At 42.0% G+C, this 24085-nt stretch overlaps 1 protein-coding gene across 4 annotated transcripts in view; it reads right to left on the bottom strand.

The window, feature by feature from the left end:
- The window catches only part of myo3a (myosin IIIA), a 335886-nt gene that overhangs the window by 25982 nt on the left and 285819 nt on the right, over positions 1 to 24085 (bottom strand). For 3 of the 4 annotated variants that reach the window (XM_080211403.1, XM_080211413.1, XM_080211428.1), the window contains 3 exons: positions 16211 to 16317; positions 6878 to 6918; positions 5536 to 5670 (listed from right to left, as the gene is read on the bottom strand). In XM_080211403.1, coding sequence (XP_080067529.1) covers positions 5536 to 5670; positions 6878 to 6918; positions 16211 to 16317 — 283 coding nt within the window. The remainder of the gene's footprint in view (positions 1 to 5535; positions 5671 to 6877; positions 6919 to 16210; positions 16318 to 24085) is intronic. The other variant, XM_080211422.1, reaches the window with a different exon arrangement.

Here is a 24085-nt window from a genome sequence, read left to right as displayed (position 1 = left end):
TATTGATGCCTGCACTTCTTTGTCTAGAGTGCCAATGAAAACCCCGTGACAGAGAAGAGTTGTGCACATCCTTTATCTGGGCACATGCTGAATTACACTTGCATTGAATGTTTGCAGGGAGATATCATGCTGTAATGGACCCTTCTGTTTAGAACTGTGGAGATGTGGTTATCAAATTCTTATAATTGACATCAAGATAATCTTAATGGAATTCCTCAACCTTCTCTCAAAACATGCTTTCTCTGATGGACAGAATTATTTCCCTGATGATAAAATAGATTGGATTATCTAAAATTCCCATTTTATCGATGGAGAAAATAGTCTAACACAGTATAGAAATGTGAATATTATTAGGATATCATAGGCAGTACAAAAATGTACAGATTTTCAGGATACAATTTACTGATAACTAAAGGGAATATTGTGGAACACATGTTTTTTCTACGAGGGGAATGAAACCACTTTATTATTTTCCTAAATCAAAATATACAAAACATACACTCAGAAAACAAATGGAAAGTTACAGCTTGTTTTTCCACTTGGCCATTACAAAGATAAATGAGAGGCACAGCAGTTAGCAATGTTAATGGACAAATGAGTGTGCTCTTATATTATTGCTTAGTCTGCTATTTTAATACAGCCCTTAGCTCTTTCAGAAAAAGGTAACCCCAGTGTCTCTTATAAGCATTAAATAATAAAAGGGTGGTAAAAGAGGGTGGGAATGATTTGGGATTAAAAAGAGAGAATTGCACTTGAAGGCAGGAGAAATGGCAGATGTACTAAACAGTATTTTGCGTCTGTCTTTACAAAGGAAGATAATGCTATCGAGACTTAGGTGAGAGAAGAGGTAACTGGTACACTTGAAAAATTTACAATTGAGAGGGATGAGCTGTTAGAAAGGCTATCTTTACTGAAAATTGATAAGGTGTCAGGACCAGATGAGATACATCCAAGGACACAGAGATAAATGAGAATGAAAGTTACAGATAATCTACTGATAATCTTCTTCCTTAGACACAGGAGTGGTGCCAGAGGACTAAAGAACTGTGAATGTCACACCCTTGTTCAAAAAGGGGTACAAAGATAAAGCCGGCAACTACAGACCAGTCAGTTTGGCTTCAGTGGTAGGGAAACTTCTCTAAACTATAGTTTGGGCTGGAATCAATAGGCATTTCCATAAGTGCAGGATAATTAAGGAAAATCATGTTTCACTAAATTGCTGTAGGTTTTGAGAAGATAACCAAGAAGATTGATAAGGGAAATGTTGTTGACGTGGTGTATATTGATTTTCAAAAGGCACTTGATGCAGTGCCACACAATAGACTACTGAGCAAAATTCAAGTTCATGGAATAAAAATGAAAGTAGGCACTTGGATAAGAAATTGGCTGAGTGGCAAGAAAGTGCAACGATTATATTTTTCAAATTGGAGGAAGGTTTGTGGTGGAGTTCCCCAGGGGTTAGTTTTGGGACCCTTGCTCTTCCTGATTAATATTAATGATCTAGACTCTGGTGTGTACAGAGCATGATATGAAAATTGGAAACAGCAACTGTGGCATGGGTAGTCTTAAACTTCAAAAGGACACAGACATGTTGGTAGACTAGGCAAACAAGTGGCAGGTGAAGTCCAATGCAGAGAAGAGTGAGGTGATTCATTTTGGCAGAAAGACTGTAGAGAATCAGTATGAAATAAAGGGAGAAACTGAAGGAGGTGCCAGAACAGAGGGAGCTTAAAGTCATTAAATATGACAGCATGTTGAAAAAGCAGTTAATAAAACATATAATATTTTAGACTTTATTAATAGTGGCATTGAGCACAAGAGTAAGGGGGTCATGTTGATCTTGTATAAGACACTAGTTAGACCTCACCTGGAGTACTGCACTCAGTTCTGGGTGCTATACTTGACGAAGGGTGCAAGGGCACTGGAGAGTGTGCAGAGGAGATTCACAGGGATGATTCCAGGGATAATGAACAGAACTCTGATGATAGATTGGAGAGGTTGGGACTCTTTTCCTTGGAGAAAATATTAGACAGGTTTCAATTGTTTCCCTCAGAACAGAGGAAGCTGAGGGGTGACAAAATTGAGTTGTAAAAAACTGAGGCCCCCGATAGGGTAGACAGAAAAGTCCTGTTTTCCCTAACTGAGAGGTTAATTATCTGTGGACATAGATTTAAGGTGATTGTTAGAAAGATTAGAGGAGACATGAGGAAATCTTTTTCACCCAGGGGATGGACTGGAATTTACGATCTAATTCAGTGCTTACTTAAGGCTAAAACACTCAACTCATTTTAAAGGTACCTGGATCTTCACCTGAAGTGCTGCAATCTGCAAGGCTAAGGACCAGGAACTGGAAAATGTTCTCTTTTTGGTGGGCACAGTCTTGATGGGCTGAAGGCCTCTTAACTTTTCTCTGTTTCTATGGTTTTAGAAAAAGGCTGAGAGGAGACTTGATAGAGACATTCAAGATTCTGAGGGGTATGGACAAGGTAAATAGTGAGAACCTGTTCCCACTCAAGAGAGCGTCAAGGGCGAAAGCGCACAGAGTCAAAATAATTGGCTAAAGGCATAAAAAAATTGTGAGGATTTTTTTTCATTCAGAAGCAGATTGGAGCCTGGAACAAACTTCCAGAGAGGGGCTGGTTTGATCGAAATATTCAAAAGGGAATTGGATTGCTATCTGAAATAAGAGATTGTGCAAGGTTGTGGGAATAAGACAGGGGCGCGGAGTTAGTTAGAATGCTCTTTCGGAGGGACAGTGCGGACTCGATGGGATACATGGCCTTCTTCTGTGCTGTAACATTTTGTGAGGAAAGTTAATGTCTGTGTTAAAATAGCAGGGACTGATATAAGAATGTGTTACATAAGAACATAAGAACATAAGAAATAGGAGCAGGAGTAGGCCATCTAGCCCTTCGAGCCTGCCCCGCCATTCAATAAGATCATGGCTGATCTGTCGTGGCTCAGTTCCACCTTCCCGCCCTCTCCCCATAACCCTTAATCCCCTCGCTTATCAAAAACCCATCAACCCGCGTCTTAAAAATATTTAGCGAGGCAGCCTCCACCACTTCAACAGGCAGAGAATTCCAGAGGTTCACCACCCTTTGAGTGAAGAAGTTCCTCCTCAACTCCATTCTAAACCGCACCCCCTTTATCTTGAGGCTGTGCCCCCTAGTCCTACTGTCTTTTTTGAGCGGGAAGAGTCTCTCCACCTCTATCCTATCCATCCCATTCATCATCTTATACGTCTCAATGAGATCTCCCCTCATTCTTCTAAACTCCAACGAGTACAAGCCTAGTTTATTCAGCCTCTCCTCATAGCTCAACCCCCTCAACTCCGGTATCAGCCTAGTAAACCTCCTCTGCACTCCCTCCAAGGCCAAAATATCTTTGCGCAGGTGCGGCGCCCAAAACTGCACACAGTACTCCAGCTGCGGCCTCACCAATGCCCTATACAGCCGCAGCAAGACCTCCTTACTTTTATATTCAATCCCCCTCGCTATGAAGGCCAGCATCCCATTCGCCTTCCTGACCATGTGTTTGTCCACTTGGATTGACAAGAGAAATTTCATGGCTAATATACGTGAACCCCAATGGTAACAAAGTGAATAGAAAAAGAAAATACAATGGGAGTATTTTTAACTTTGATGCCCAGGTGAAAAAAATAATAACAGCAAATCAGAAGCCCATTTTCCACCTCACACATTGATAAAAATTACCTCCAGTGAATTTGCTTTGGTTGATGAATATATCCATAAGAAAATAATAACGTTCTAACAAAAAAGTGAGAATATTTTGGGACCCTACCACAACTTTCCACAATTTGAGGTATTGCTGGTTGCTCTCAATCACTTGTTTTGAAGATGAGGTGTCGCAGTAGAATGTCTCTTGACGGAGAAATGATTTTGCAAAATAATTTGCAGTCAACTGATGTAACCAAAAGTAATTTGAACATGGTCTGAGTCTGTAAAATCTTCACAAAACCGGCCAGAATATCCTTCCAATATTTCAAACTGTCAGGCACCAATTACACTACTGATTTTGTTACAGCAAAAATTGTTTCAAGCTTCAAATAAATCCATTATAGTCACAAAAAACATACCAGGCAAAGTTAATGCTACCATATGTTAAGAGTTCTTGCCACTCAGATGTGTACAAATATGATCAAAGTTGTCAATTGTTTTAAAATCTATTTTTCTGGTTGCACTAAAATCAAGCAGCAGTAAAATTTCACAATGAATTCATTCAGCAGAGTTTTTCTTAACCTAATGATAACTTGGTAATGATAGCTATTTGATGGTCAAGTTAATTACATTCACCCCTAATGATTTCTTAACAAAACAGAACTCTGTTCTTTTCTGGCAAGTTCGCCGACTCAAAATAACTGAGGAAACATCAGTTAATTAACAGCAATATAGGTAGGTTTTTACTCCCAGCCATGAAGAGGCAGCCAATGGGTAGAATGCTCAGTCACTCCTGTTGGTGTGAGGGACAGCGAAGAAACTGAGGCCGGTAGACACACTTAATCTTGCAAAGTGTGAAGGAGCACTTCTGCCCCTTCTTGGTGACATACAAATAATTACTTTACTTTCGCTTTTGGGACTTCCTCGTCCACTGCCCAATTGTCCCTCTAAATTACCTTGTGGTGCCGTGTTTGTCACATAACCTCTTTTTGTAGATGGTAATGAGGCTTCCACCTGGAACAACCAGAGGAAGTGACGAGTAGACGCAGGGGCAGAGTGGTAACTAGGTAGCAGGTGGTATAGGTGAGGTGATCTTGAGCCTGCACTCTCCATCTGCGGGATAGGCAGCCAGGGTTCAAGATCTGATGAAACCTGGAAAATGCTAACAGAGGGGGAGATACTGGCAATGACTGCTGGATGCATGGGGTGGGGGGGTGGTGGGGGGGGGGAGTGGGGGGAGGATGCCGGCTGTGATGGGGGGGGCAGGGCCAGAGTGAGGGATGGTGGTTTTGTTTGTGAGAGGTTGGAGAGTGTGGGCTGAGATCTGGAAGGCCCTGAGACCTCCGTGCTGTGCTTGGGGAAGATATTTCTAGGCCTGATCAGAATGCCCTTTCTCAATGCAACTGGCTTTACTGGCCTGTTTAGGCCGTGCCCCTCAACATGCCCACATGAAACACATGCCTCGTGCCTGCTTTTTTTGTTAAGGTACTATTAGATCTGTAGGCAAAAGCTGCTTGTTTTTCTGGAGAGAAACACACAAGGTTTCAGTCAGATCCTGACACATTGATTTTTTTGTGACGATTCCACCCAGAGAAATTTTAAGTTTGCCATTGGTCTATTTCCACTGGATAGACTAAGCTGAAATAAGCATTTAAATTGGTATTTCAAAAGGCAGTGAATTGCAGGATTAAGATAAGACTGAGGAAAATGAAGAGTCCCCTGGTTCTGAGGCCTGGAGGAGAATGTGTTAAGGTTGGAATGTTGACGTGAGTCTCGCTTTCTCATTAATGGCCATTTTTAAATGGATTTTATATTTTTATAACTTGTGAGAAATTACACTAGTCTGGAGGTCTACCTGTTGGATGTTGTAGATCTGAGTTTTGCAGATGTCATTCTCTCTGTCGCTTCAACATGATTATCCTTAGAGAGTGAATCACTGGGTGTAATTTGTCCGTAGTAACGGTCATCTGCATCCAGCAGCTTTACTTGGCTACAGAGAAAATAATGAGCATATTAACTGTAATCATATCACCTGACTTAACTTGTTCCAATCGCTCCCTGCATCTTGCACTTTCTAGGGGAATGGCAATGTACACATTTGAGTGAGTGAAGCAATTAAAACTCGTTCAGAATTAAATAACGGTTCAGGATTTTACCCAGGCCTAATCACATAAATCATGACTGAGACACGTTTCTGGAAGTGAAATCAACTTTGGAGGGGTAAGGAAATGAATGGTCGAGAATCAGGTTGTTTATCCTTTGTTTTGGGGGAGATGGTGACTAACTGGTAATGTTGCTGATCCAGAGGGCCAGGCTAACAGTCTGGGGACAAAAAGTGCTCAAAAAATCTCAGCAGTTCTGATAGCATCTGTGGAGAGAGAATCGAGCCAACGTTTCGAGTCAGGATGACCACTCGTCAAGTCGTCAAGTCAAAACAGTCAGAATCAATCATTCTCACTTTGGGGAGGAGGTTGGAGAATTTTAATAGGCCGGACTGATAGTTTATATTTTGGAAATTATTACACATCGCTGAAAAATATAGAGGTTACCATTAATAGTATTTGTTAAATATATATTTCTAAAGCTATGTTGAATAACTACCAGAATATTCTTGTTTTTACCAAGACAAAATTTAAAAGGCAAGCTAAGGTTTTTGAAGATCTTTAGGAAGCATCAACATCAATTAATTCAGTGAATTCACCAAACTCACCAAACCCAATGAACAAAACTGAATTTTCGAAATATAAAATCCTCTCCCTCTGGTTAATATCACTGCTTTCCCTGTGCTGCTACCTGAATGAAATGTGTGGGGGAGCCCTGTGAAGGGGTTATCACCTCGGGAATCTCTCCCTCCTGAAAGGGAATCCCTCTTCTCTGCTTAACTCGAGCAACATTGCTGAGTTCAGAAATCTGAAGAATTACAAGAATGTGACCCTGACACTGCACCTTTAAGAAAATGTACTCTTGTTTCCCATATCATCTTGGTGAGAAATTGTTGTTCCCTGTTACGAAATAAATCTTTTGACAATCTGGAAGAAAGATTTTATTTCGATTTACTACTCGACCAACTTTCTGAATACATGTATAAATAACAGGTTCACAGTTCACTACAGGTAGCAATCTTCCCCATGAAATTCAGTATTCCGACTGGCTTAACTGTGTTGTGCTCTTAGACTGGAGGAATATGGTCAGGATACCTGTCTTTCCGAGGTCTTCGTTTCCCATCTTGCACGGACCTCTGTTAATAGAGAAACATTAAAGAATCACTTCCTGAAATATTGCACTTGTGCAGATTTATAGAAGCCCAGTATTGTGTTTACTGCCTGAGTATGATTTCTGCAAAGTTATTAAGAAAAATATCAAAGCAGCTACCAAGTCTCAATGTGTTTCTGCCTTGGTCTATATTCATGCTAGTGGGGACATGTCCTCAGATATTAGTCCTTAAATTGTAACTCTATGCATGAAGAATGTATTTACAATTCCACCGACTAAAAATTAAACCTTAGATATTCATCAGTCTTTTTACCTCTCCTAACCTATTCTGTTTAATGAATTCTGCTGTTTGAGATATGAGAAGGGATGGATGCCTCAGGGCGGCTGTTATTATGGGACCAAGTACGTCAAAATGCATGTCTTTTGGGGAGACTGCAAAAGTTTCCTCTATTCATTTAGAGTCATGGAATCATAGAGATTTACAGCAAGTAAACAGGCTCTTCGACCCAGCTTGTCCGTGCTGCCCTTTTTTCAAACCCCTAAGTTAGTCCCAGTTGCCCGTATTTGGCCATATCCCTCTGTACCCATCTCACCCATGTAATTGAACACTTATTAAAAGACAAAATTGTACTTGCCTCTACTACTATCTCTGGCACTCCAGACACTCACCACCCTCTGTGTGAAATAATTGCCCCTGTAGACACTTTTGTATCTCTGCTCTCTCACCTTAAATCTATGCCCTCTAGTTTTAAACTTCCTTACATTTGGGGAAAGATAGTTACTATCTAGCTGATCTATACCCCTCATTATTTTATAGACCTCTACACTCCAAAGAGAAAAGTCCCTGTCTATCAGCATCTCCTTATAACTCAAATCATCAAGTCCAGGTAGCATCCTAGTAAATCTCTTCTGCACTCTTTCCAGTTTAATAATATCCTTTCTATAGTGGGGTGACCAAATCTGTACACAGTATTCCAAGTGTGACCCAAGTGTCTTTTACAACTTCAACAAGACATCCCAACTCCTGTATTCAATGTTCTGACCAATGAAACCAAGCGTGCTGAATGCCTTCTTCACCACTCTGTCCACATGTCACTCCACTTTCAAGGAGCTATGAATCTGTACCTCTAGATCTCTTTCTCCTGTAACTCTCCCCAACGCCGTACCATTAACTGAGCAAGTTTTCAAATCTACCAAAATGCATCACCTCACATTTACCTAAATTAAACTCCATCTGCCATTCATAAGGCCACTGGCCCAATTGATCAAGATCCCATTTCAATCCTTGATAACCTTCTTCACTGTCCACTGTACCACCAATCTTGGTGTCATCTGCAAACTTACTAAGCATGCCTTCTATATTCTCATCCAAATCATTAATATAAATGACAAATAACAGTGGACCCGACCCCGATCCCTGAGTCACAGGTCATAGGTCTCCAGTTTGAAAAACAACCCTCTACAACTACCCGCTGGTTTCTATCATCAAGCCAATTTTGTATCCATTTAGCTATCTCACCCTGGATCCTGTGAGATTTAACCTTATGCAACAACCTACCATGGGGTACCTTGTCAAAGGCCTTACTAAAGTCCATGTAGACAACATCAACTGCACTGTCCTCATCCACCTCTTTCATTACTCCTTCAAAATACTCAATCAAATTTGTCAGACATGATTTCCCGCTCACAAAGCCATACTGACTGTCCCTAATCAGTACTTGCGTCTCTAAATGCCTGTAGACCCTGTCTCTCAAAATACCTTCCAACAACTTACCCACCACAGATGTGAGGCTCACTGGCCTGTAATTCCCAGGCTTTTCCCTGCAGCCTTTTTTAAACAAAGGCACAACATTTGCCACCCTCCAATCTTCAGGCACCTCACCTGCGACTATCGATGATTCAAATATCTGTGCTTGGAAACCCACAATTTCCTCCCCAGCCTCCCACAATGTCCTGGGACACACTTCACCAAGTCTCGGGGATTTATCTACCTTGACGTGCATTAAGACTTCCACCCAACTTTGAGTGGGTTCCTTCAGGAGATTTAGGCTGAAATGTTATGGCTATTCATACTGAAGGGATTTTCCTATCCCACTGCGGTGAACGGAGATTTGGCTGGGTGTCAAATTCTCCAACCTTGCTGCAGCAGGAGTGTGGAATGAACAGCCAGTAAGATTGTACCCTTCGTTTTTATTCGTTCATTGAACATAGGTGTCACTAGCTGGGACAGCATTTATTGAACTAATTGGCTTACTGCCATTTCAGAGGGCATCATGAGAGACATTGACAGAGTGGATAAGGAGAGGCTGTTCCCATTTGTTGAAGGGTCAGTCACGGGAGGAAATAGTTTCAAGGTGAGGGATAGATGATTTGCGGGGGGTGTGAGGGTGATGATGATCTGTGCATTGGGGATACAGAAACCCTTGCTTTCTGATACTATTGAAATAAAGTAGATTCGTTTAACATAGGGACCACAGTATGCCTTATATATCAACAGTATCACAATGTGCTTCACTTATTTGCTATACGAAGGTACTGTCTGTATAAGCACACATTTAATTATTTTTGAACAAGCATTATAGATTTAAACTGTATCTTCGTATTTTCTTGCGAGCTTTGGCCAGCAAGCAGTTTACCCTTTGACGCAATGGGAAACAGGTTTAGTTAGACAGACCGCAGTATAGAACATATACCCTATTATCAGGGGCAGGCCAGGCATGTACAATACCAAGATTTTTAAAATGAATGGAAGGAGTGGGTTTCCTCCGGATGGTCTGGTTTCCTCCCATGGTCCAAAGATGTGTGGGTTAGGTCAAATGGCCATGTTAAAATTGTCCCTTGGTGTCGTGAGATGCTTAGGTTAGAGGGATTAGCAGGTAAAATATGTAGGGATATGGGGGGTAGGGCCTGGGTGGGATTGTGGTTGGTGCAGACTCGATGGGCCCAATGGCCTCTTTCTGCACTGTAGGGTTTCTATGATTCTATGCATCAGCTTCTCGCTATTTTCTAGTAAAATATGGGTGCAATTCAGCCTCCAATGATAAGGGGACAGGGAAACAGACAGGGAAGATGACTCCCTTCTTGTTCTCAGGATTGCAGGTCTTAGGAGTGACCTCTGGACCTACCAGATTTGCGTAAGTAAAGTTACTAGACAATGGGGGGAAGGACTCCAAAAGAGAAAATGCTGGAAAGTCTCAACAGGTCTGGGAGCATCTGTAAGGAGAGATGTTTTGAGTCCAGGTGATCCTTTGTGCTTTGACAAAGAGTCAACACCAAAGTAAATAAAGTGTATTAATATAATTGGACTATCCAGCTTGGATGACAGACGGGGCGGGAAGATCAAATCTTCAGAAATGTATATCTATTGTGCTCATGTGATGTAACATTAGAAAGAGGTTAGAATCCTATGACCCTCTGATCCTATGATCCTAGAATCCTGTCCCAATACATGCTGGTTAAATAAATAATGTGTTTAACTGCATGCTGTCTTTCACAAAGTCTTTGTGTTAGCTGGATTCGGCTGCATACAAGAGTCCCCAGTGGAACACCCTGAGAAAATTTTCCTTACAGTCTGGAATACACTACCTTGGTGGATGGCAGAAGTGGGTTGCCTCACAACATTTAAAAGGCATCTGGATGAGCACTTGGCATATCATAACATTCAGGGCGATAGGCTAAGTGCTGGCAGATGTGATTAGGTGGGAGTTCAGGTGTTTCTGATACGGTGGTGTGGAATCAATGGGCTGAAGGGCCTCTTATGAGCTGAATGATTCTATGATTCTAATGGTTTTAAGAATCAACCACATTGGATCTGGAGTCACATGTATGGCAGACAGAGTAAGGTCAGCAGATCTCCTTTCCTGAAGGACATTAGTGAACCAGATGGGTTTTTATGACAATTGGCAATGGTTTTGTCGTCATTATTAGACTTCTAACAAATTCAAATTTCACCATCTGCCATGGTAAGATTTGAAACCAGGTCCCCAGAGCATTATGAAAGAGAGAATAGAGCTAATGTCTCGAGTCTGAATGGGTCATCCAGACTCAAAACGTTAGCTCTTTTTTCTGTTTCCAGATGTTGTCAGAGCTGATGAGATTTTCCAGCATTTTCTGTTTTTTTAGATTTCAGCATCTGCAGTGATTTGCTTTCACTCTACAGCATCACCCAGTTCTCTTGATTACCAGCCCATTCACAATACCATTACATCACTGTTCAGACCCTGGAAAAAACTCCTTTCTACAAATTATCTCAGAATGTTAAATATGTAAGAGTAAGTTAAGGAAATTTGAGTGGGAATGCTCTCTGAGCATTTCAGTTTGAGTACTAGCCCCCAGCTCAAAAATATCAGCTCATTAAAGGTAAAATATTGTTACTTTCTTCATCCAACCTGCTTTGATGCTGTTCATTACAAACGGGACCTTCAATATTTCAAAGAGGCTGCTTGGATAAGGTCGGCATTTTGCAACAACCGAGGAGGTAGTTGTGAGTTGGCCATTCGTGGACGCTCTTCGCTGACTGAGTACATACCAGCACTCACTTGATGGGGAGTTCTTCAACAGGTTGAAGTTACAGAATTGCCCCTTGGCATAGGAAATATTAACTTGGTCAAAACATGGGAAAAGCAAGCAGACACTTTAAACATTCAATGGGGAGTACAGAGACATGGACTGGAATTTTACCACCTCGCACGCCCAATTCTGGGCCATGGTTTCATTTTGGAATGGAGAAAGCTGAAAAAATATTACTGGAATGGTGACTTTGATAATCGTAATGACTGGCAACCCAAACTCCAAATGTGTGCAGAGTGCTTCAACATGTGTCTTCTCCATTCAACTCCAAGATCAATTCTGATGATAAAAGCCTGCCCTCAGCGTGCTCCTGCCCCAGTGTACAATTTGGTCACATGTCCCTCTGGACATCACCCCTTAAAAAGATATCACTGTACAGTGACTGAACTGATGCTGGGGCTGAATGTTCCTAAAGACTTTTCCTCATTTTGGAGACCCAGCTCTCATTCAATGTTTAATGCCCAGGAGTTAATTTTTCTAAATATTATAAGAGAGATGTTCTGATTGGCAATCTGTTGGTGTGAATACTTAGCCAGTGGACAATTGCCCCTCACATCCTAAGTATGTTAGTGATGGATAATAGATTGGGTAGACACAACATGGCGTTGAGAGAGAATTTTTCACTGGGTGAGTGCTTGTACAAAATGATATAGCCAGAAAATTTCTCAATAAATAACTTCTGCCTATTATAAATCTGCAAAAAGGCTGGGAAATGATGGTTAAGTCTCTGAAGAATGCAATTGATGAGGTGTCTTCAACAGTGGAGTTACAGAACTGGCCTTTGGCATAGGAAATAATGCACAGAAGCATAGATGTGTGAATGCCATGAGTATTTCTTTATTCTTTCATCTTGCAGTTTTATATTGAGCTAAAATCCGATAATCCCCACCATGCAGAAGGAGACCATTTGGCCCATTGAACCTGCACTGACGACAATCCCACTCAGCCTTTATTCCTGTAACCTACTTATTTACCCTACTAATCCCCCTGACACTAAGGGCAATTTAACATAGCCAATCAACCTAACCTGCACATCTTTGGCCTGTGGGAGGCAATTGGAGGACCCGGAGGAAACTTTCGCAAACACGGGGAGAATGTGCAAACTCCACACAGTCAAGTGCTGAAATGGAGATACAGGGATAGTAAGTTCTGTGTGCTAGGAGAAAGAAGTCTAACTCATAAAGCCACAACTTTAGCCTGGGAGTGCTCGGGACCTGAGGGGTGGGAAGAAAAGGGGACCTAAAGAATCTATTAGATCCAATCTTGGGCTGGATATTACATTGGTATTGTCATGATGTGTATGAGTGTACATGAGATGTCTTGTGAGACAATGAGCAGAATTTTCCCAAAATTGCACAGAGTGCTGGATCAGGTGAGAAAAACTATGCGAAACTTGTCGGCTTCACAGGCCCCTTTCCCACCTAATCAATGAGAACTCCGCGTAATTTCAGAGTACTGGTGAGGATCACACAGCCCCAGCTGGGGGAGGCCTAAACATGCCAGCAAAGTGAGGATTCTGATTTAGGAGCACTTTTTTTAAGGGGCACCTTGACCTCAAAATAACATTTAAGGCCCCTTTCCCCACAGAGGTCAGGACTTCTTACCACAAAGATAGCCCATCCCCCCACAAGCATTGGAGTACACCCCCCTTATATAATGCCAACATCGGGGAACATCCCCATTGGCAGTCACTGGGACTCTCCTTTTATCCCCTTGCAGTCATTGGGGTTCTCCCTCTCCCACCACATATAAGGGGAACACCCCTCCAATGGGAGGAAGGTTACCCCCCCCCCCCATTGCCAAAGTCCCCTTGGCACTGTCCTCTTCATGTGCTCCCTGGTCTTGTCCCTGAACCCCCATTGTTTCCAGGCAGCTCTGAGCCTCCTGGTGTAGTCATTACAACTGGCTTTAACTCTTGAAAAGCAGTAGCGATTCACACCAGCGTGATGTCACACCGCCAGCATGATGTCACACCGCCAGCGTGATTTCACACCACCAAGGACTAGGATATGTCGTGGGAAGATGCTACGGTGTAAAGTCCTTTAATTATAATAAAATTTATATCAAATCTTGGAAATCAGGATCATGATCTTGGTGGGCGTGAACCTGGTCACGTTACCGATGGGGGAGAGGGGACAATCTCAAACCGAGATGTCGCCGGTACAAATCTCATTTTGGCTCACCGATGAGATTTAGCATCCATGACGGGATTTTTGCATCCATGGTGAACCGGGCCGGGAGATTACACCCGATATATCTCAATAAAAAGATCACAGAACAAGATTGCAGTTGCTTAAAAATGTTGGAACCTTCCTGTTTGGTACAAGATAGTTAATCTTGCATTGACTTGAGTTTTTTTTAAAAGGATGCACATCTATATAAAAATTATTTTATGTTTCTTAGCGTACAGGTCATTCTGCTATGCTTTCTTGCAATCACTCTAATTAGAAATGTCTAAATGTACACTTTAGGGAAGTTACATTGACTTTCTATACTTTGAGCATATATTTTCCACCCAATGAAAATTACACTGTGAAAGGCTTCAGGCATTTAGATAGTCAAAACCTGGCTGCATTCCCAACATTACCCAAGCTTAGATAGTTGACATTGTTCTTTTCACTACATTTAATGAACACATAGACAGATAAAAGTAAAGGCATCTTTTTCTCAGTATGACAGTTTATTGTTTTGCAAAATATCCCCCAGGCACTGGAGAGGCAGCAAATGATAAATATTGATGTCAAGGACTTACTTAACCTTTTTCATTTCATACTTACAGAAGGTTAACATAGAACCTCAGGCCAGATTGAAAGTCATATTTCTGGTAAGCACCAGACTTGAGATTTACTTAAGAATGTTTATGTACAAAGATCCTGTCATGATGGCAATGAGCCAAGGTTTTGTAGACTCATGGAATGATATAGCGCAGAGAGGGACACATGAGTATATGTACTAGGAGCAGGAGTAGGCCACTAGACCCCTCAAGCCTGCACCACCATTCAATAGGATCATGGCTGGTCTGTTTGTAACCTCAACTCCACTTTCCCTCCAACACTTGATAACCTTTCACTCACTTGCTTTTCAAAAATCTATCCACCTCTGCCTTAAAAACATCCAAAGACTCTGCATTAACTGCCTTTTGAGGAAGGAAAACTCACAGAAAAGCCTCAGAGAAAAGCATCTCCTTACCCTTGTCTTAAATGAACAACTCCTTATTTTTAAACTTTGACTTCCTGGTCTAGATTCTTTCACAAGAGGAAATGTCCACTACGTTCACCCAGCCAAGACCCCTCAGGATCTTACATGTTGCAAATCATCTGTACTCTTCTCTACTTCAGTGAATACAAGCCTAACATCTCCAGCCTTTCTTTATAAGACAACTTACCCATTCCGGGTATTAGTTTCGTAAACTTTCTCTGAGCTGTTTTTGATGAATTTACATCTTTCCTTAAATAATTATGCTGTACACAGTTCTCCAAATGTGGCTTAATCAATGCCACATATAACTGTAGTACAGCCTCCTTAGTTTTGTATTCAATTCCCCTTGCAATATACATTAGTGTTCTATTAGCATTCCTAATTATTTGCTATATCTCAAAGCCATTGTGAGGTTCCGGCCCACTCACCCTGGTGAGATTAAGTTCTTGACCGGAAGCAGTGAGAACCTGATCAGAACTCATTAGCATCTGTTTGTATCTTACTCAGGGAACTACCTCTGTGTGTTGAAGGTCTGGGGATGTTCCCCTTGACTGCAGGGGTTGTGATGAGTGTTGGGGGAAGAGCTATGACTGTAATTTGAAATCTGTGCACCCTTTAAAAAGAGCGCCTTGATCTCTGAGGAACATGACATGTCAGAGTTTTAGGCACTGCCCCTCCCATGGGCTGTGCAACACTTGTCCCTCTGCAAAGAAATTTCCAAGTGCCATTGAATGCCAGGGCCAATGGGAAATGCACCAGTTTTCCCATTTGCAGCAGCACTTTGTTTTTGGGAGAATTGTGCCTTTACATCTTTAGCCTCACACACAGACTGCTGTTTAACATTGAATGTACCACCAAGAAACCCGGCAGGCAGAACAAAGCTTCTCCTCAAGCCTGCCTTTGTGGAAGATTTCCTATCATCATCACCAACTGTAAAGAGAATTCTCTTTATAGCCAGCGGAACTCAAACTCAAAAGTGGTAAAATTATCACTGGACTCTCAAAATAACATGGACTAGTATTTATTTTGTAGTTCTTGCACTGTTAATGTCCATTGTTATAAAACTTCTTTTTCTATCCCTTCCTTTAGTGTGTGTGTATACGTGTGCATATGTATGTGCGGGCATGCATGTGTACACATGTGTTTGTGTACATTTGTGCATGTGTGTATGTGTATGTGTGTGTCTGTGCATGCGTAGTGAAGTGGCTCATTGCTAACATTCCTGCCCAGGACTTGAATGTGAAATAAACTAACTTGCTACATCAGTAACATGAGTTTGCTATGTTTATAAGCACATTTGATCACACAAACCAAAGTTGGGATGTTACCACCATTCATGCCAGCCGGATTTTCCCATCGTTGCAGCTGGAGCTTGGCATGAACAGCTGGTAAAATCGCACTCCAAGGGTTTGGAAAATCACACCATAGTTGAAAGATCATTCAAAACACTTCTACTTATGGATATGCAATGAGAGGAAGTAAGTTCCCTTTGCTTGTCTTTCTCCTGTCCTTAACATAAGCATAACAAAATCAGTTGCTTGTTGACTTACATGAATGAGGTTGTAATAGGTACTATCTTCAGGTGTATTCAATGTCTTTGGTGGTTGGGTGCGTCTGGGGGTTCTTTGCTGTTTCTGATCATTTCCTTTATTGGAACCTAAAGAAGTGAAAAATGGTTAATTTTGCAACATTCTCCTCCTCAAGTATGCCAAGACTAAAATATGTTTCAGGCGTTGAAGATATCCTTATAAGAGCAATTGTTTAGAGTTCAGTGTAGTAAAAGATCCAACTAACGATAAGTCTTAAATTTTATTTCTGATCTTGCTCTCAAAGCATTCATTCTGCTCTTCACCAAAGATTTGTTCTCTTCCTGATTTTTCCTGCTCCATTTCCCATTTGAGTCTCATCTTCTTCCTGACTCACTTATGCACTTTGTTCCCCATCTCAAACTTGTCTTGGTCCTGGCTCAGCTAAGTGCTTGACTATTGATTGAGTTTAGTACACCCTAAGTGATGGAAATGGGGAGAAGAAACCACTTTGCCAAGCAACCTTGATAAACAAAGATGTTTGCAAACAGATAATTACGTTGACTCCATATTCCTTGGTTTTTCAAATTGTTGCATCATTGTAATGTTGAATATGACAGAAATTGCCTGATATAAAATGGGAAGATGCTAAATATAGATAAATGTATTGTATTGTACTACACGCCTTTGGTTTTATGATGGATTACCAGTAAATAAAGAAATTCATCATAAAAGATTTAATAAATAGCTTCATAACTCATTTCTTATTTTCACACTGAGGTCTCCCTATGCTATTTATCAAATCTCATTGTGAGTGCAGTCTGGCAAACTGCATTCTGATTTTGCCGATGCCATCCTGTGGCCATTTGCTAGGAGGCGCAGAGAACATTTATGTTTTTCTATAATGTTTCTACCTGTGAGGCAAATGGCTGTCTTCTAATGGACATATCACAAAATAACAGAAGATATCCTCTCTCAGAAATCAGAAATCTCTTGGAGTTTAGAAAGATATGATCCATTGACTCTGTTTACATTTCCCACTGCCTTGGCAAAGCAGCAAGCATAATTAAGGACCCCATGCACCTCAGACATTACCTCTTCCACCTTTTTCCCTCGGGAAAAAGGTACAAAAGTCTGAGGTCACGTATCAACCAACTGACAGACTTTTGAATGGACTTGCCTTGCATTAAGTTGATCTTTTGCTACACCCTAGTGATGACTATAACACTACATTTTGCACTCTCTAATTTCCTTTCTATGAATGGTATGCTTTGCATGTATAGCGCACAAGAAATAATACTTTTCACTGTGTGTTAATACATATGACAATAATAAATCAAATCAAATCAAAACCAAATCATAGAAAATTGGAGCAGGAGGAGGCCATTCAGCCCTTTGAACCTGCTCCACCATTCATTATGATCAAGGCCAGTCATCTAACTCAATATCCTGATCCCATCTTCCTTAGATTTGATTGGATTTATTATTGTCACATGTATTAGCATACAGTGAAAACAGACTATGATCAGAGTTCTCTGGACATTCATGCCCCACTGCCACTGCCAGTGAGGATGGAGAATTTGGCATGCAGCCAAATCTCCAATTACCGTAGCGGGACTGGAGAATCCCAGAGCAAGTGATTTGATTATTATTGTCACGTATATTAGTATACAATGAAAAGTATTGTTTCCTGTGTGCGCTACAGACAAAACATACCATTCGTAGAGAAGGAAAGGAGAGAGTGCAGAATGTAGTGTTACAGTTATAGCTAGGGTGTAGAGAAAGATCAACTTACTATGAGGTAGGTCCATTCAAAAGTCTGACAGCAGCAGGGAAGAAGCTGTTCTTAAGAGGTTGGTACGTAACCCCAGACTTTTATATATTTTTCTCGATGGGAGAAGGTGGAAGAGGATATGTCCAGGGAGGGGTTCTTAATTATGTTGGCTGCTTTTCTGAGGCAGCGGCAAGTGTAGATGGAATCAATGGTTGGGAGGCTGATTTGCACGATGGACTCGGTTTCGTTCACGACTCTTTGTAGTTGTGGTATAGAGGAGCCATACCACGGTATGGAATGCTTTCTATGGTGCATCTGTAAAAGTTGGTGAGAGTCGTAGTTGACATGCCAAATTTCCTTAATCTTCTGAGAAAGTACAGGCTTTGGTGAGCTTCCTCAACAATAGCATCAGCAGGGAGGGACCAGGAAAGGTTGTTGGTCATTTGGACACCTAAAAACTTGAAACTCTCAACCATTCCTACTTCATCCCCTTTGATGTAGACCGGGGCATATTCTCCACTACGCTTCATAAAAACATAAGAACATAGGAAATAGGAGCAGGAGTAGGCCATCCAGCCCGTCGAGCCTGCCCCGCCATTCAATAAGATCATGGCTGATCTGAAGTGGCTCAGTTCCACTTTCCTGCTTTCTCCCCATAACCCTTAATTCCCCTGTCTATCGGAAACCTGTCTACCCGTTTCTCAAATATATTTAGTGAGGTAGCTTCCACCACTTCAACAGGCAGAGAATTCCAGAGATTCACCATCCTTTGAGTGAAGAAGTTCCTCCTCAACTCCGTTCTAAACTGCCCCCCACCTTATCTTGAGGCTGTGCCCTCTAGTCCAGCTGTCCTTTCTGAGTGGGAAGAATCTCTCTACCTCTACCCTATCCATCCCCTTCATTATCTTATACACCTCTATAAGATCCCCCCTCATCCTTCTAAACTCCTACGAGTACAAACCCAGTCTATTCAGCCTCTCTTCATAGTCCAACCCGGTCATCTCCAGTATCAGCCTAGTGAACCTCCTCTGCACTCCTTCCAAGGCCAAAATATCCTTGCGCAAGTGCGGCGACCAAAACTGCACACAGTACTCCAGCTGCGGCCTCACCAGTGCCCTGTACTGTTGCAGCAAGACCTCCCTGCTTTTATATTCTATCCCCCTCGCTATAAAGGCCAGCATCCCATTCGTCTTCCTGATCACCTGCTGCACCTGCAGACTGGGTTTTTGCGACTCATGCACAAGGATCCCCAGGTCCCTTTGCACCGTAGCATGCTGCAGCTTTTTGCCCTTTAAATAGTAATCCCTCCTACTATTATTCCTGCCAAAGTGGATAACCTCACACTTTCTAACATTGTACTCCATCTGCCAGGTCCTCGCCCACTCGCTCAGCCTATCTAGATCCCTCTGCAGACTTTCCACACTCTCCGCACAATTTGCTTTTCCACTTATCTTTGTGTCATCAGCAAATTTCGACACCCTACACTCAGCCCCCTCCTCCAGATCATCTATATAAATGGTAAATAGTTGAGGCCCCAGCACCGATCCCTGTGGCACTCCACTAGTCACCAACCACCAATCCGAATAGCACCCATTGATACCAACTATCTGCCTCCTATTAGACAACCAATCCTCTATCCACGCTAACACCTTACCCCCAACTCCATGTCCCCTAACCTTCTGAAGCAACCTTTTGTGCGGCACCTTATCAAACGCCTTCTGAAAATCAAGAAACACCACATCCACTGGTTCCCCTCTGTCTACCGCACTAGTCACATCCTCATAGAATTCCAATAAATTTGTCAGACACGGCTTCCCCTTAACGAATCCGTGCTGTGTCTGCTCTATCAAACAATTCTTCTCAAGGTGCCTCGCTATTTCTTCTTTGATGATGGCTTCAAGCATTTTTCCCACCACAGACGTTAAACTAGCCGGTCTATAATTACCTGCCTTTTGCCTGCTACCCTTTTTAAACAGCGGCGTGACATTAGCCGTTTTCCAATCTTCCGGCACTTCCCCGGAATCCAGCCAGGTTTGGTAAATAATCACTAAGGCATTTACTATCACCTCTGCCATGTCCTTCAGAACCCTGGGATGCATTCCATCCGGTCCTGGGGACTTGTCCACAATCAGCCCCGCTAGTCGATCAAGCACTACCTCTCTAGTGACAGTAATTGCATTTAGGCCCTCAACTCCTACCATCCTTCTATCTTTAATACCCGGTAAACTATTCGCGTCCTCCTCCGTGAAGACCGAGGCAAAAAACTTATTTAAGGCCTCAGCCATTTCCTCATTCCCCACCACTGAATCCCCTCTCTCATCCTCTAAGGGTCCAACATTCACTCTAGCCAGCCTCCTCCTCTTTATATATTTATAAAAACTCTTACTATCCTGAAATTGATGACTATCTCTGTCATTTTGTTCACATTGAGGGAGAGATTATTGTTGTCGCACCAGTTCACCAGGTTCTCTATCTCTTTCCTGTACTCTGTCTCATCATTGCTTAAGATATCCTTTGCTTCCCTTCGCCTCAAGTGCTATATCTAACTGCTACTTGAAAATATTCAATGTTTTGGCCTCAACTGTTTTCGGCGTTAGCGAATTCCACAGGCTGACCACCCTTTGGGTGATGAATGCAAAGTGATTTTATTGAAATGTATGTCATTCTGAGGGAGTTGGACAGGGTAGGTGCTGAAAGGATGTTTCCCCTCTTGGAGGTGGGGTTACCTAGAAGTGGGGGACACAGTTTCAGAACACAGGGTTTCCCATTTTGGATGTAGATTAGGAAGAATTTCTTCACTTGATTACTGAGTGGTGAATCTTTGGAATTCTCCACTCCAGAGGACAGTGGTATCTGAGTCATTGAATATCTTTAAGACTAAGTTACATAGATGTTTAACTTACAAGGTTTATGTGGAACAGGTAGGAATATAGAGTTAAATCTAAATTAGTTCAGCCATTTTTGAATGGCGGAGTAGACTCGTGCGGCTATAAGGTTCTTTCTTGCTCCTATTTATGTTTGAGAACAAATAACAAAAAACTGTTTAACAAAATGTTGACCCTGGGAAGTGTGTAGACCCTGGGACATCTTGGATGATTAGATGCAATTTGACCTTGTCCAAAATTTGCTGGAAGCCAATTAAAATGAGCTTTTCAAACTTTGACTGCCAAACCAGCACCTGTAGTAATTCTGGGCCATCCAGTGACGCTTGTGCATAAGTAGTGGGAAGCAAGTCATATGAAATGTCGTGGGGACTGGTCTTGTTTCAAATTCTTCATGTGCCCATATTATATTGCATTGGTGATCCCCAAAGTTACAGAGTTCTGGGCCCACTCTGTGATATATCATTAATATCCCCATATCCCTTTCAACATCACCTTCATCCAGTTTTCATAGAATCATAGAATCTGTATAGTGCAGAAGGAGGCCATTTAGCCCATCAAGTCTGCACCAACATCAATCCCACATAGCTCCTAACGCTGAAACCGCACATATTTACCATGATCATCCCCCTGACACTAAGGGGCATGGCCAATCAACCTAACCTCCACATCTTTGGACTGTGGGAGGAATCCCATGCAGACATGGGGAGAATGTGCAAACTACACACAGACAGTCACCCATCATTTGCCATCATTCAACAGTACAAATATTATTCATTAACATTTATCCTTTAAATGTGGAGAAATCTATAAACTTATGAATGTGGAATTTAAACTGCCCGTGTTTTGCCCAGTTGCAAGCTTTATTTAATTCACTTTTTAAGCCCTGACTCACCCATTTCCCCTTTTCCTGTGTGCTAACTCATTGTCTGCCCTAACTAGATTTGATGTATTCAAATATCATTGCTTCTGCATAATTGGCGATACAACAGGCATAAGAATACTATGACAGATGATGGTAATTTAAACTGCACTGTTCTAAAATTATTACATTTCTTCATCAGGTTTCGTCTCACTAACTAACAGCCTTTCAAAGAGGTTGTAGAAGAATGCAATAACATACAAATCTAATTAAATATAAATTTCCTATTGGGAAAAACATATTGCTCTTCTACATTATTTCTAATTGAGAGGAACATCCAGGGTATAATTACATTAAATAAAAAAGGTTTAATATTATGTTTTATACATTTGTGGAACATGGGCATTACTGGCTGGCCAGCATTTATTGCCCATCGCTAATTGCCCTTGAGAAGGTGGTGGTGAACTGCCGTCTTGAAAAGCTGCAGTCCACATGTTGTGGGTTGGCCCACAATTCCATTAGGGATCGAATTCCAGATCTTGACCCAGAGCCTGTGAAGGAACAATGGTATATTTCCAAGTCAGGATGGTGAGTGGCTTGGAGGGGAGGTTGCAGGTGATGGTGTTCCTATATATCTGCTGCCCTTGGAATTTTGGTGAATTTCCGCAGTGCATCTTGTAGATAGTATACACTGCTGCTACTAAGCATCGGTGGTGGAAGAAATGTTTGTGGATGTGGTGCCAATCAAGCAGGCTGCTTTGTCCTGGATGGTGTCAAGCTTCCTAAGCATTGTTGGAGCTGTACCCATCCAGGCAAGTGGAAACTATTTTATCACATTCCTGATTTGTGCCTTATAGATGGTGGATAGGCTGTGGGGAGTCAGGAGGTGAGTTACTCGCTGCATTCCTAATCTTTGCCCTGCTCTTGTAGCTACTGTGTTTATGTGGTGAGTCCAGTTGCGGTTCTGGTCAATGGCAACTCCAAGGGTGTTGATAGTGGGGGATCCAGTTATAGTAACACCATTGAATGTCAAGGGCGATGGTTAGATTGTCTCTAGTTGGTGATGGTCATTGCCTGGCATTTGTGTGGCGTGAATATTACTTGCCACTTGTCAGCCCAATTGTCCAGAATTTGTTGCATTTGTTGAGTCACGAATAGTGCTGAACGTTGTGCAATCATCGGCGAACATCCCAACTTCTGACCTTATGATGGAGGGAATGTCATTAATGAAGCAGCTGAAGATTGTTGGGCCTAGGACACTACCCTGAGGGATTCCTGCAGAGATGTCCTGCAGCTGAGACAACCAAACCCCACAACCACAATATCTTCCTATGTACCAGGTATGACTCCAACCAGCACAGTGTTTGCCCTCTGATACCCATTGACTCCAGTTTTGCTAGAGCTCCTTGCTGCTAAACCCAGTTGAATGCAGCCTTGACGTCAAGGACTGTCACTCTGACCTCACCTCTGGAATTCAGCTCTTTTGTCCATGTTGGAACCAAAGCTGTAATGAGGTCAGGAGCTGAGTGACTCTGGCGAAACCCAAACTGGACTTCACTAAGCAGGTTATTGCTGAGCAGGTGCTGCTTAATAGTACTCTTGATAACCCCTTCCACCACTCTACTGATGATCGAAAGTAGACTGGGCAATAATTGGCGAGTTGGATTTGTCCTGCTTTTTGTGTACAGGGTATACCTGGACAATTTTCACGCTGTTGGGTAGATGCCAATGTTATAATTGTACAGGAAGAGCTTGGCTAGGAAAGTGGCAAGTTCTGGAGCACAAGTCTTCAATACTTTTGCCAGAATGTTATCAGAGCAGAGTCCATTGCCTTGGCAATATCCAGTGCCTCCAATTGTTTCCTGATTTAATGTGGAGTGTATCTAATTGGCTGGAGACTGACATCTGTGATGTTAGAGACCACTGGAGGAGGCTGAGATGGATCATCCGATTGGTACTTCTGGCTGTAGATTGCTGCGAATGCTTCAGCAATATCTTTTACACTAACGTGCTGGTCTCCTCCATCACTGAGAATGGGAATGGTGGTGGAGCCTCCTCCTCCAGTGAGCTGTTTAATTGTCCAACCATCATGCCTGACTGGAGGTGGCAGGATTACAAAGCTTGGGTCTGAGTGGGAGTTGAGAAACATTACAAATTTGTTTGAGTACCACCAGAAAATTTTACTTCAGGTAACCTTCGTTGTTGAAATCTTGTTCAGCAAAATAGGTAATGACAGTGAGATTTTTGAGGATTGGAGAAAGGAAGATCATCCTTTAAAATGCATAGGTTTTGTCCCTTTTTTGGTTATAGAGAAACAGGTAGAGCAACCCAGAAATTAAAAAAGAAAATCAAAATTTTGAATTGAGACATCTTACTTCTTC

The sequence above is a fragment of the Carcharhinus amblyrhynchos genome, chromosome 2 (genome assembly GCF_965287045.1).
Source record: "Carcharhinus amblyrhynchos chromosome 2, sCarAmb.v2.hapA, whole genome shotgun sequence".
In the NCBI taxonomy this organism is placed as follows: Eukaryota; Metazoa; Chordata; class Chondrichthyes; order Carcharhiniformes; family Carcharhinidae; genus Carcharhinus; species Carcharhinus amblyrhynchos.
The sequence above is the reverse complement of the archived record's forward strand: the minus strand, read 5'-3'. Positions and strand labels throughout refer to the sequence as shown.